The 14,008-nt window shown below is 44.1% G+C and overlaps 1 protein-coding gene across 1 annotated transcript; it reads right to left on the bottom strand.

The window, feature by feature from the left end:
* Window positions 1–687: 687 nt before the first annotated feature.
* On the bottom strand, window positions 688–4,319 carry LOC123165997 (uncharacterized). Its single transcript, XM_044583756.1, has 5 exons — window positions 3,676–4,319; window positions 3,494–3,598; window positions 3,335–3,391; window positions 2,277–2,389; window positions 688–964 (listed from the first exon to the last, which is right to left on the bottom strand). The coding sequence occupies exons 1-5, from the start codon at window positions 3,860–3,862 to the stop codon at window positions 881–883; spliced, it is 546 nt and encodes a 181-aa protein (XP_044439691.1). The 5' UTR covers window positions 3,863–4,319; the 3' UTR covers window positions 688–880.
* Between the last annotated feature and the right edge of the window lie 9,689 nt (window positions 4,320–14,008).

Raw genomic sequence — 14,008 nt, 5'->3', positions numbered from 1 at the left:
GGTTGGAGTGTTGTCGCGCCTGCGTAAATTTGTGTTTATCTGACCCCTCTCCTATGCGAACTTGCAGGTGGGGCCCACAAGGAACGTAGTCAATTTAACTAGTCAACATAGTGCCACGCAGACTATTTGGCCGGTTAACAGAGTGCACACTACAAGAAATATGTCAACTTGTCACCCTCACTATTGGTCGCTGAAAGGTCATAGTTTTTCATTTGCGACATTTTTGTGACCAAAAACATAAGGTCAAAAGCTGGCAGTCGTAAACTGAAATTAATGACCTTCTATAAAAGGTCGTTGGTTCTTCGACCAAAATTTTGGTCACTAGCAGCCTCCCCAGACCACGTAGGATCCAGCGTGGCAAGCTGACGTGGATAAGAATCAGCCCGGTCCAGTTCGGTGTTTTACATGGGCCGAGCCCAACAATTCAGCTTTTTTATATTTTTTTCCTATTAATTTTAGTCAGCCACATGGGCCAGGCCCAACATTTCAGCCTTTTTATCTTTTTTTTCTGCCAAATTATGTTTAACCAAATAACTCCAGCCCAATGTTTTTCAAGCTTTTTCTTTCCTGGGCCTTGGCCTTTCCACATTCACTTATTTTCTATTCATTTTTTACCCAAAATATTTGTCCAATATAATTTGATCCTCGGCCTCTTTTAAGGTCCAACTCCAACCCATTTAACAAACATTTTCAAACCAATTTGAATAACAATATGAATCACCACCAATTAGCTGAATATTACATAAATATCTCAAAACTCACATTCTACAAATTTCCATCACATCCATATTTTATACAGATCCAAGCAACCTACAACATTACGTATTCAAGCATTCAGCTGCTGAAATACTCTAGAACAGGAAAGAATAAATAGAACTATCTAGTGCTTCACAACAAGAAAACATGTAGTCTGCTTCTTCAAGTACTGCTTCTTCCTTAGCAATGACAGGCTGATGCAAAACATCTGGGCATTCAAAAGAGAACAAAAAGTATGTCACTGATATAAGAAATCTTACACGAATACTTTTAAAATAAAAACTAAAGGCACATGAGATAGAAACAAGTGATTTGAGATGGAAAGTTAGCCAACAGAATATATATAAAAGATCTTTTTGCAATACAATTATCTTATGTACATATGAATGACACCCAAGTAATTTGAGATGGAAACAAGTACATCTAGCAATCTAACATGTATAGTGGCACCAACAAAAGAGCAAGACACGGAAGAATTTTAGCTTTACATAATGTCTACAAGAACAGGACCCTGATACAGGATTTAGCTTGTCCTCAACACTGTTAACAAGGTACTGAAAGTAGCTATGTGCATCAGCCTCACCAAGTCTTATCATGAATTGGTTGCTTTTAAAAACTATACTATATTTCTGGACAGCAAACTAAATAGACGGCTGCTCTCAAACCGTACATCCAAACAAAGCAAATAAGTACTCTACGGAAACCTTAGAACATGCTTTACAACTCATACGTAGAGGCTAACTTGAAATTATGAGCATAATGAACTCGTTTTTCAGTTAGAAGCTCGCTGTCCAAAACTGTCAGGTAGTGCAGTTTTTTAGCTGAACCAAATTCAGTTTACACAGAGGTAAGGAACTACTTCAAAAACTGAGGTAAGTAAGGAACTACTTCAAAAACAGAGGTGCTAACTATGTTTACACAGAAAAACTGTACTATATTTCTGGACAGCAAACTAAAATAGACGGCTGCTCTCAAACCGTACATCCAAACGAAGCAAATAAGTACTCTACGGAAACCTTAGAACATGCTTTACAACTCATATGTAGAGGTCAACTTGAAATTATGAGCATAACGAACTCGTTTTTCAGTCAGAAGCTCGCTGCCCAAAACTGTCAGAAAAGCGTATAAATAGATTCAGACCAATTGGTAAAGCGTATAAAATGAAATTTCCGCCGATTCAGTAAAGCGTATAAATAGATTCAGACCAATTGGTAAAATGAAATCTACTCCATGAGATTTAGTCAACTTTAGGGAGCATCGCAGATTCAGACCAATATTTGCAAGCATGTAAATACTGGTTCAACACTAGGGAGTACTGACTTTTTGTGGCAGCAAGAAAGCAACTCAATTTGGCAAGCAGTGCAATGCCAAGTGAATTTAGTCAAACATGCAAGTGAATTTAGAGTAGTAGCACTAGGGACTAGGGACTGACAGCAGTAGCACTAGATTCAATCAAGTGAAAGTGAATTTAGAGCAGCAGCAAAATCAGGGAATGTGAGAGAGGTAGAGGGAGGCTCAACCATGAATTGCTGCTGCCCCATGGTTGGGTATGTAATTGTCGCCGCTCCTCCTTGTGGATGCCGAGGTCGGAGACACCGGATCCGTGCGGGCATCCACCTCCCATCCGCACGAGCTGAAGCAAACCATAGCAGATGAACATCATTTAAACAACATTGAACATCATTCAGATGCTTTAGAAGCATAACAGAGTGAACATCATTCGCATGCTCTTCAGTACGATATCTCAGATTTTTCAACTAAGCAAAACATGCATACTGTAACACTTCAGTACAAATGTAAGTAATGTCTCTTCCATCATCATCTTCTTGTGTAACAACAAACGAGAGGATGCACACATTTTAGTCTCACTAATCAGTCTGGTTATCTGCTATGCTAACATACAAATAACCAGACTCCTCTTTACTGATAAACATGACATAGCTGTCAGCCATGTGGAAAAGGCAAGCTTATGATGTTACATGCAGATTACAGAGGAGTATTTTCATGGAACTTTGAGCCTAGAGAAGAGAATAAAGGATAAGCAGTGGTTCTATAGCAGCCTGGGATATGTGGACATATGCATACTGAACAAATGGTACAAGCAGTAGGGGACAAAACATCACAATGGGTCATGCTATCGCCAGGCTTAAATTGTATCCTCATTAGATACTTTGATGTTGATGGTTCCTGGTAAGTATGCGCAACCTTGTACCGAGCGACAAATTAATGAGATGCTTGATGTCGATGGTTTATACAACCTTGCACCCATCAACAAATTAATGAGACACTTGATCTTGATGGTTGCTACACAACCTTGTGCCTATCGGCAAAATTTTGGTACTGTAGAGTACGACCATCTATCTACGACGGAGCCGAGGGAACGGTTGAACGGGTCAATTCCTCAATCGCGGTGTCCCTAGAGATCCCAAACGGCTATCCTGTGTAGGACACGTTTCGAAATTCTGAAGGCAGTAGGAACCATAGCAAAACGATTTTATTTACTTGGAATCGGCTCTGTATGTTCAGTTAGCATAGCAGATAACATTTGCGTAACACTTCAGTACGAATGTAATCTCACCAATCAGTCTGGAACCACAGGAATCTTGGCATGCACACATTTTAGCAAGCGTCTTCCCTGCGATGGAAACAGCACCGACGAGAGATGTCAAACACAAGCCTCACGAAAATTTAGAACAGCAAGGGACGAGTACCGGACGACAGCAGGAAGAAACCACACCTGAGATGTAAGGCTGCAAAACACCGGCACCGCGGACGCCCGTCCAGCCAGCCAGCCAGCCTCCGGCAATGGCGGCACGCGAGGTCACCAACCACGGATGCATGCCTGACATGAATGTAATCAGTCTAGGTCCCGCCGTACATGAGAGGAGATGGAAGACTTGGCAAGGACGGCGTACATACCTTGGGCATCTAGGTCCCGCCGGAGATGCGCCGTCGTCGACGGCCACCGCAGTAGCAATCTCCGGTGTGGTCCGGTGTGCCGCACAAGACCGAGAGCAGGCGGTGGATCCCGATGCGGCCGGCCTCCATCACGCAGGTGGGTGCGGATCCGGCGCCGCCGTCGCCGGAACTGGTGCGCCCCATCCATCTATCCATGGGTGGGCGTGGATGGGTGGGTGGATCCGTGGAAAAGGGGGTTTCCATGGGTGGATGGACGAGATGAGGAGGGAGGTCGGCCGGAGGTGGGGATGGGGCCGGAGACGGGGAGACGAGGTCGCCGGTGGGGGTGGGGATCGGCGGCGGCGGCGGAGACTGGAGAGGAATCGGGGGTGGGGAAGAGGAGCAGTTTGCGGGCAGCTTCGCGGGGCTCCACTCGTGAATCTGGGCATGGGCTCGATCTTGGGTCAGCCTCGACCTTGTCTACGGTGAGGGTCGTCGACGGTGGCGGTGGGGGTGGGGTTGGTGGTGGCGGTGGGGGTGGGGTTGGTGGCGGCGGCGGATCGAGATCTGAGGGAGGGAGATGGTTGAAGGCGGCGGCTGTGGATGCGTAGGAGCGGAGCTCTAGGGTTCGCGCAAGAGGGAGAAAGGCTGGATGAATGGATCGATGGACGGATGTTCACTGCGGTGGGCTGCATGAATGGATGGATGGATGGAAGTTTGCCATGTCACTGATCCATGCCACAACAGATTGCACCAATCATAATTCAGCTAGTGTAATTTTGTTTTTTTCTTCTGTTTTCTTATATTTTGTACCCTCTTCTACTGGATAAACATTCAACATATTACCCGTTTATATAAATTTTTCAAATGGCCCAATATTTTGCGCATTTGCGTATCTTGGGACGACAAACAATATTGATTTGAGGGGTTTTCATTTTGTTTGCACAAAAAATCATTTTTCAATTTTTGGAGTGCCAATAATCGTTTTTTTGTGAAGAACCTGCCATATATTTGTTGCAAAATTGGTACCAAATCATTTTTCTAAAATATTAGGCTATATTTTACGCACAATTGACCAAATGCTTGGTTGTTAAAAGATTTGGTCCACCTCTAGTAAAAAAGACAAATTTCCACCGATTCAATAGGAAGCGGCTAAAATCTGAACTGCAACTGCCTCATAGTTTGCTCTATATTTTTTCCAAAAATCATTTGTAGGTACATAAGTATCTATTTAATCAGAGAAACACCAAAAAAATTCAAGATTCAACCACTAGCTAGGAACGGTCATGCCCGCCGTTTTGACTGCATTTTGAAACGGGCATAAAAATTCAAAAAAAATCAAAAAATTGGAAAAACTTCGCATTGTGTCATTATATGTGACAAAGTTACCAGGAAAAATAATAAACTTGTGATACGACAATTCTTTTAAAAAAGTGTTCTCAGAAATGAGTTAACGTGTGTGAAGATTCATGGCTTTCAACCCAAATGATCAATCTTATGGCCACATTCATGACATAGTTTGTTCAAATGATCTCATATTGTGCACAAGGGTGCATATTGGAATGGAAAACAATGTTGCCTAAGGGATTTCTCATTTTCTTTGGACGAAAAAATCATTTACCATTTTCCGAGTGCCCGAAATGAGTTTTTTTTGTGAAGTACCTACCAAATAATTGTTGCAAAATTGGACCAAATCATTTTTATAAAATACTAGGCCATATTTAATGCACAATTGACCAAATGGTTGGGTGTCAAAAGTTTTGATCCACCTCTCGTGAAAAAGACAAATTTCCGTCGATTCAGAAGGAAGCGGGTCAAATTTGAACTGCGGCTGCCTCATAGTTTGCTCTTTATTTTTTTTCCAAAAATCATTTCTAGGTACATAAGTATCTATTTAATCAGAGAAACATCAAAAGTTTTCCAAGATTCAACCACTAGTTAGGAACGGTCATTCCCGCCTTTTTGACCGCATTTTGAAACGGGCATAAAAAATTCAAAAAAATCAAAAAAAATGGGAAACCTTCGCATTGTGTCATTATATGTGGCCAAGTTCCCAGGAAAAATAACAAACTTGTAATACGGCAATTATTTTAAAAAAGTGTTCTCAGAAACGAGCTATCATGTGTGAAGATTCATGGCTTTCAAGCCAAATGATCAATCTTATGGCCACATTCATGGCATAGTTTGTTCAAATGATCTCATACTGTGCACAAGGGTGCATCTTGGAATTTCAAACAATGTTTCCTAAGGGAGTTTTCATTTTCTTTGCATAGAAAATTCATTTTCCATTTTTCGAGTGCCCAAAAGGAGGTTTTTTTGTGAAGGACCTCCCAAATAATTGTTGCAAAATTGTACCAAATCAATTTTCTAAAATACTAGGACATATTTGATGCACAATTGACCAAATGGTTGGGTGTAAAAAGTTTTGATCCACCTCTCGTGAAAAAGACAAATTTCCGCCGATTCAGGTGGAAGCGGGTCAAATTTGAACTGCGGCTGCCTCATAGTTTGCTCTTTATTTTTTCCAAAAATCATTTCTAGGTACATAAATATCTATTTAATGAGAGAAACATCAAAAGTTTTCCAAGATTCAACCACTAGTTAGGAACGGCCATTCCCGCCGTTTCGACCACATTTTGAAACGGGCATAAAAATTTTAAAAAAAATTAAAAAATTGGGAAACCTTCTCATTGTGTCATTATATGTGGCCAAGTTCCCAGAAAAAATAACAATCTTGTAATACGGCAATTATTTTAAAAAAGTGTTCTCAGAAACGAGCTACCACGTGTGGAGATCAATGGGTTTCAAGCCAAATGATCAATCTTGTGGCCACATTAATGGCATAGTTTGTTCAAATGATCTCATATTGTGCACAAGGGTGCATATTAGAATGGCAAACAACGTTGCCTAAGGAAGTTCTCATTTTCTTTGGACGAAAAAACATTTTCCATTTTTCGAGTGCCCAAAAGGAGGTTTTTTTTATGAAGGACCTACCAAATAATTGTTGCAAAATTGGACCAAATCATTTTATAAAATACTAGGACATATTTAATGCACAATTGACAAAATGGTCTGGTGTAAAAGTTTTGATCCACCTCTCGTGAAAAAGACAAATTTCCGCCGATTCAGTTGGAAGCGGGTCAAATTTGAACTGCAGCTGCCTCATAGTTTGCTATTTATTTTTTCCAAAAATCATTTATAGTTACATAAGTACCTATTTAATCATAAATACATGGTTTGGTGGCGATACGTCGAGGTTTGGGCGGTGGCCGAGGGCCCCAACTCTAGAGCGCGTAAACTCGCATGCCCGCCGCGTGGTCACCGCGTGACCGTGGCGTTGCCATGTGTTCTGGGCGGCCTAGGCATGTCTAGTGGGTTGGGCACTCCCCAGGTAGGTGCTAGGAAGAAAATTACAACATAAGATTCTCACGAGGAGACCGATCGATGCTCAAACATGAATTAGCAGCCAAGTGTTTGATTAGCGGTACGGGAAATGTACATGGCTAATGGGCGTGAGTTTTGGCTGAGGATGATCAGTTACTAAGAAGACCGTCTTCACAAATTTTCAGCTCAAAAGGAGGAGCCTAGGTGGTACTTGCTTTGCAAACCACCACACTGGACATAAATACGAATGTTGAAGCTCGGCTCAAAATAATGAATGGATTGAGCTGGCATTTGGTGGAGGATGGTTATTTGGGCATAGGAAAGCACTGTAGAAAATGGATACTATTTGGACATGCCAAAGTGGTACTTCCTTCACAAACTGTTACTCTGAACAGAATAGGAAAATGAATATTTTGAATTATTTTGAACTAGGCAAGGAAGGTTTTTACATATTTGACGAAGATATGACCCAAAGAATTTATGAGATTTTTTGGGAATTTTGGGAATGACAGAAATATAGGTTGCTTCACAACCTAGGGCAAAAACTGCCACATGGACATGACACATAGGCAAAACTGATGAGGTGGCGCCTAGTCATAGCAACCCACCACAATTTACAAGGTTATGACCATCTATATTGGTCGTGATCAGGTAGAAATAAGGCAGCGGACCAGTGCTATCTGCTTTATGACCATTTCGTGTAAGGAAATTACGACCTTTCTGACCAAAATGGTCGTTATAGTTTAGGGTTTGGAGCCCCCCGAACAGCTTTTGACCAATTGGTCTGAAATGGTCATAGATCTATGACCAATTCTTCCAGGGTCACTGACAGAAGGTCACTAGTTGACATATTTCTTGTAGTGGCAATCCGATGCTGAACGGTGAGCAAGTGACCGTATAATCACCGCAACACGTATATAGTAACCGTAATGAGCGTATTCTGAAGTCCGGTGACTGTATTACGCTTTTCTCTCCGTAGGCCCTCCAAAACTACATCTCTACACGTTCTCGCATGTTACATCTAATAACTATGCAATACAACACTACTACTACACTCTAACACAATAAATCATATGTGTTTTTAGTTTTACTAGATCTCATATTGTTACTTAATTATTCAGTTTGCATACATTAAAATTGCCTTTGAAATGTATGGCCAGTATCATCTACCGCGCGGGAAAAATCCCGCCCTTTCCTGTTTAATCGGGTTTGTATCGATGGATCGTTCAAAACAGCAAAACTATAGTAGTACTACAGTACAAGTAATAGTTCACTGGGCCGCCGTGTCGTGTACTCCTCCGTCGTAAGAGTGGAGCGCTCGCTTTCATAAATATTCTAGTCCCTTTCGCCGACATGTGGGACATCAAGCTACCGGGTCCACGTGCCATACTGAAATACAGTGCACAGCAGCAGGGGTGAAGCACCCTAGTCATGGCGCCGGTGTAGTAATGAGCAATGAGGCGTCAAATCACAAAGCTGCACCTTTCCCGCAGTTAAGTTGGAGGGACGATGTAATAATGCTAAAAAAAGAAGTTCGAGGGACGAAGCAACCATCATTTCACTCGTTGCTGAATCTGCTTCTCCCTCATCTTCTTCAAGTTAACCACGTGATGCTTCTGCCGTTGTTCTGCCTCATGTGCGACGCGGATCGGCTTGGTAAAGCACTGACAAGTGGGACCGCATGTTAGCAAACCACCAGGCCAACGTCCTCTAAAAATAAGAAACCTCCCCCGCCATCCGCGTGGCAAAATCACCTCCTTTTTACTAATCTTGATAGTATAATTTTTTAGATCAATATAATTGAGATTTGTATAGATAGCACACAGGAGCAAAACCAAGTGGTACGGTTAAGGGCATCCACAATGTGTAGCCAAATGTGAAAATAGCTTTTGGCATCGATGGGAACCATTGTGGACGGTGCTGCCAAAGACAAATTGATGGAACCGAAGCTCCCTAATTGATTGATTGAAGGAATAGAAAAATGCAACGTCTCTCCTCTTTCTCCCGTGCTTGGACGCATGTACAGTCTGGAGCACAGAGTCTACTCCCCTGTCCCTTCTATCACAAATCACAAAGTAGTGAGGCATCAAATCACAAATCACGGACGAAGCAACCATCATTTCACTCTTCGCTGACTCCGCCTCTCCACCGTCTTCTTCGAGAAACCACCTCACCGCACTAAGCTGGATGGACGACGCTATTGTGTATTACTAGTACATTTATGCGTCCTTTGGTTCAACGGACTTTCTGGATGCAAATAAGGCGGTTGTCTCGGCTTGCAGACGGCATTTGCGAATGACTTACCGTGGTCTCCCTCAATGATGTTCTCCATCAAACGCACTTTGCCAAACCACAACGTTTGAGATATCGTCGACGTCACCGCAATGGGGAAGGAAGTCAAATAGTTACTACCTCCATTTTTTTGTACACAAGGCCGGTATATCAAAATTACAATTTGCAGAAGGCCACTACACTAATCGAGGCAAAATTAATGGGGTTTGCCTTGTACTAGGAACCCAGGACAATAATATACCCTTGCATGCATGCGGAAGTGAGAAGGTTGGTTTGCATGGTGCTGCATTAATCAAGCGACGAGGAGTGAGATGGTTAGCTCTTTGGGCGTTGGAGAAAAAATACACATTAATTGACACGTCAAATGAGGATTTGTATCGATTAATCCTGCAAAGGAAAACCCCACCTTTCTTTTTTAACACTAGTACTCCTACCTACATACTTGTATCCTGTTTGGGTCTATGCCTTGCATTGCCATACTTTGCCACACATTTTTGCCAAGCTTGCCTAAGGTTTTCAAAATGAAAAGGAGGTACACTTGTGCACGGCTGTCACGGTCGCACCACACCCTCACACAGTCGCTCCTGCATACCGCAAACCCAACCAAGGGAACGCACCCTCACTGACACGTGCTACCGCATGTGATCAAACCAAACTCAGTCATCCTACCGCTGACACATAATTTTCGTTCATACAGTATGTTTGTCCAACCGCACGTTGGGGAAGATCCGTGCAGCCCGTGCGGTGGTCTGTTGGGGAAGAAGAAGAGGTGAGGAAGAAGGGTTAGGAGACGTAGGATATTCATCCAACCGCCTGAAATGGTCGACTGACCCAAATGATGAAAGTCAGGCGAATTGAATAAATATATGTTTTTACACAGAAAAAGATCCCTAAAAACAACAACATAAAGAAAAACTATCATTGCTCGCGGAACGAGACAGCCTCGTCGTCTTTGGCTGCCGGCGCGAACCAGCCGTAGCTGCCGACGTGTGTCTCCGCACCGTCGTTGTCCTCGGCCTCCAGCTATTCATTCACGCAGAGCGTGCGGGCGCTCTGCACAGACGAGAGCACCGCCCGGTTCATGTCCAGGATGTCTGGTTCCGTCTGCAGGAGGGCCTCGATGGCAGCGACATTCGCGCACTCCGCGTCGAGTTGAGCCTCCACTACCAGGTTCAAGTCCAGGACGTCCGGTTCCGCCTACAGGAGGGCCTCGATGGCAGCGGCATCCACGCGCTCCGCGTCAAGTTGAGCCTCTGCCGCCCGGTGTTGGAAATATGCCCTAGAGGCAATAATAAATAGGTTATTATTATATTTCCTTGTTCATGATAATCGTTTATTATCCATGCTAGAATTGTATTGATAGGAAACTCAGATACATGTGTGGATACATAGACAACACCATGTCCCTAGTAAGCCTCTAGTTGACTAGCTCGTTGATCAATAGATGGTTACGGTTTCCTGACCATGGACATTGGATGTCGTTGATAACGGGATCACATCATTAGGAGAATGATGTGATGGACAAGACCCAATCCTAAGCCTAGCACAGATCGTGTAGTTCGTTTGCTTAGAGCTTTTCTAATGTCAAGTATCAGTTCCTTAGACCATGAGATTGTGCAACTCCCGGATACCGTAGGAATGCTTTGGGTGTACCAAACGTCACAACGTAACTGGGTGGCTATAAAGGTACACTACAGGTATCTCCGAAAGTGTCTGTTGGGTTGGCACGAATCGAGACTGGGATTTGTCACTCCGTGTAAACGGAGAGGTATCTCTGGGCCCACTCGGTAGGACATCATCATAATGTGCACAATGTGACCAATGAGTTGATCACGGGATGATGTGAGTTACGGAATGAGTAAAGAGACTTGCTGGTAACGAGATTGAACAAGGTATCGGGATACCGACGATCGAATCTCGGGCAAGTACCATACCGATAGACAAAGGGAATTGTATACGGGATTGATTGAATCCTCAACATCGTGGTTCATCCGATGAGATCATCGAGGAGCATGTGGGAGCCAACATGGGTATCCAGATCCCGCTGTTGGTTATTGACCGGAGAGTCGTCTCGGTCATGTCTGCGTGTCTCCCGAACCCGTAGGGTCTACACACTTAAGGTTCGGTGACGCTAGGGTTGTAGAGATATTAGTATGCGGTAACCTGAAAGTTGTTCGGAGTCCCGGATGAGATCCCGGACGTCACGAGGAGTTCCAGAATGGTCCAGAGGTAAAGATTTATATATGGGAAGTCTTGTTTTGGTCGCCGGAAAAGTTTCGCACTTTATCGGTATTGTACCGGGAGTGCCGAGAGGGGTCCGGGGTCCACCAAGGGGGTCCACCAGCCCCGGGGGGGCCACATGGGCTGTAGGGGCTGCGCCTTGGCCTATATGGGCCAAGGGCACCATCCCCAAGAGGCCTATGCGCCAAGAGATAAGAAAAACGGAGAGTCCTAAAGGGGGAAGGCATCTCCGAGGTGCCTTGGGGAGGAAGGACTCCTCCCTGGCCGCACCCTTCCTTGGAGGAAGGGCCAAGGCTGCGCCCCCCCTCTCCCTTGGCCCTAAATATAGTGGGGGGAGGGAGGGTAGCAACATCCTAGCCCCTGGCGCCTCCCTCTCCCTCCCGTGACACCTCTTCCTCCCCGCTTGCGCTTGGCGAAGCCCTGCCGGGATCCCGCTACTTCCACCACCACGCTGTCGTGCTGCTGGATCTCCATCAACCTCTCCTCCCCTCTTGTTGGATCAAGAAGGAGGAGACGTCGCTGCTCCGTACGTGTGTTGAACGCGGAGGTGCTGCCCGTTCGGCGCTAGGATCATCGGTGATTTGGATCACGACGAGTACGACTCCATCAGCCCCGTTCTCTTGAACGCTTCCGCTCGCGATCTACAAGGGTATGTAGATGCACTCCCCTTCCCCTCGTTGCTAGGTTACTCCATAGATTGATCTTGGTGATGCGTAGAGAATTTTGAATTTCTGCTACGTTCCCCAACAGTGGCATCATGAGCCAGGTTTATGCGTAGTTTCTATGCACGAGTAGAACACAAAGAAGTTGTGGGCGTAGATGTTGCCAATTCTTCTTGCCGCTACTAGTCTTATCTTGTTTCGGCGGCATTGTGGGATGAAGCGGCCCGGACCGACCTTACACGTATGCTTACATGAGACAGGTTCCACCGACTGACATGCACTAGATGCATAAGGTGGCTAGCGGGTGTCTGTCTCTCCCACTTTAGTCGGAACGGATTCGATGAAAAGGGTCCTTATGAAGGGTAAATAGAAATTGGCATATCACGTTGTGGTCTTACGTAGGTAAGAAACGTTCTTGCTAGAAACCTATACAAGCCACGTAAAAACTTGCAACAACAATTAGAGGACGTCTAACTTGTTTTTGCGGCATGTGCTATGTGATGTGATATGGCCAGAAGATGTGATGAATGATATATGTGATGTATGAGATTGATCATATTCTTGTAATAGGAATCACGACTTGCATGTCGATGAGTATGACAACCGGCAGGAGCCATAGGAGTTGTCTTTATTTTTTGTATGACCTGCGTGTCATTGAATAACGCCATGTAAATTACTTTACTTTATTGCTAAGCGCGTTAGCCATAGAAGTAGAAGTAATCGTTGGCGTGACAACTTCATGAAGACACAATGATGGAGATCATGATGATGGAGATCATGGTGTCATGCCGGTGACAAAGATGATCATGGTGCCCCGAAGATGAAGATCAAAGGAGCAAAATGATATTGGCCATATCATGTCACTATTTGATTGCATGTGATGTTTATCATGTTATGCATCTTATTTGCTTAGAACGACGGTAGCATAAATAAGATGATCCCTCACTAAAATTTCAAGAGACGCATTCCCCCTAACTGTGCACCGTTGCGAAGGTTCGTTGTTTCGAAGCACCACGTGATGATCGGGTGTGATAGATTCTAACGTTCGAATACAACGGGTGTTGACGAGCCTAGCATGTACAGACATGGCCTCGGAACACATGCAAAACACTTAGGTTGACTTGACGAGCCTAGCATGTACAGACATGGCCTCGGAACACAAGAGACCGAAAGGTCGAACATGAGTCGTATAGCAGATACGATCAACATGGAGATGTTCACCGATGATGACTAGTCCGTCTCACGTGATGATCGGACACGGCCTAGTTTGACTCGGATCATGTATCACTTAGATGACTAGAGGGATGTCTATCTGAGTGGGAGTTCATCAATCAGATGAACTTCATTATCATGAACATAGTCAAAAGGTCTTTGCAAATTATGTCATACGCTTTAGTTCTATTGTTTAAGATACGTTCCTAGAGAAAATTTAGTTGAAAGTTAATAGTAGCAATTATGCGGACTGGGTCCGTATACTGAGGATTGTCCTCATTGCTGCACAGAAGGCTTATGTCCTTAATGCACCGCTCGGTGTGCTGAACCTCAGCGTCGTCTGTAGATGTTGCGGAACATCTGACATACACGTTTTGATAACTACGTGATAGTTCAGTGCGTAATGCTAACGGTTTAGAATTGTGGCACCAAAGACGTTTTTGAAACGTCGCAGAACATATGAGATGTTCCGAAAACTGAAATTGGGATTTCGGACTAGTGCCCACGTCAGGAGGTATGAGACCTCTGACAAGTTTCTTAAGCCTGCAGACTAAGGGAGAAGA

The sequence above is a fragment of the Triticum aestivum genome, chromosome 7D (assembly GCF_018294505.1).
Source record: "Triticum aestivum cultivar Chinese Spring chromosome 7D, IWGSC CS RefSeq v2.1, whole genome shotgun sequence".
In the NCBI taxonomy this organism is placed as follows: domain Eukaryota; kingdom Viridiplantae; phylum Streptophyta; class Magnoliopsida; order Poales; family Poaceae; genus Triticum; species Triticum aestivum.
The sequence above is the reverse complement of the archived record's forward strand: the minus strand, read 5'-3'. Positions and strand labels throughout refer to the sequence as shown.

What these genes read in the sequence shown, in the direction of transcription:
- LOC123165997 (XM_044583756.1), bottom strand. Translation starts at nt 3,862, where the DNA reads ATGGATGGGGCGCACCAGTTCCGGCGACGGCGGCGCCGGATCCGCACC. An exon ending in TTTGCAGCCTTACATCTCAG is followed by an intron (nt 3,392 to 3,493) that starts GTGTGGTTTCTT and finishes TTTCCATCGCAG; the next exon opens with GGAAGACGCTTGCTAAAATG. An exon ending in TGGGGCAGCAGCAATTCATG is followed by an intron (nt 965 to 2,276) that starts GTTGAGCCTCCC and finishes TTGAATGCCCAG; the next exon opens with ATGTTTTGCATCAGCCTGTC.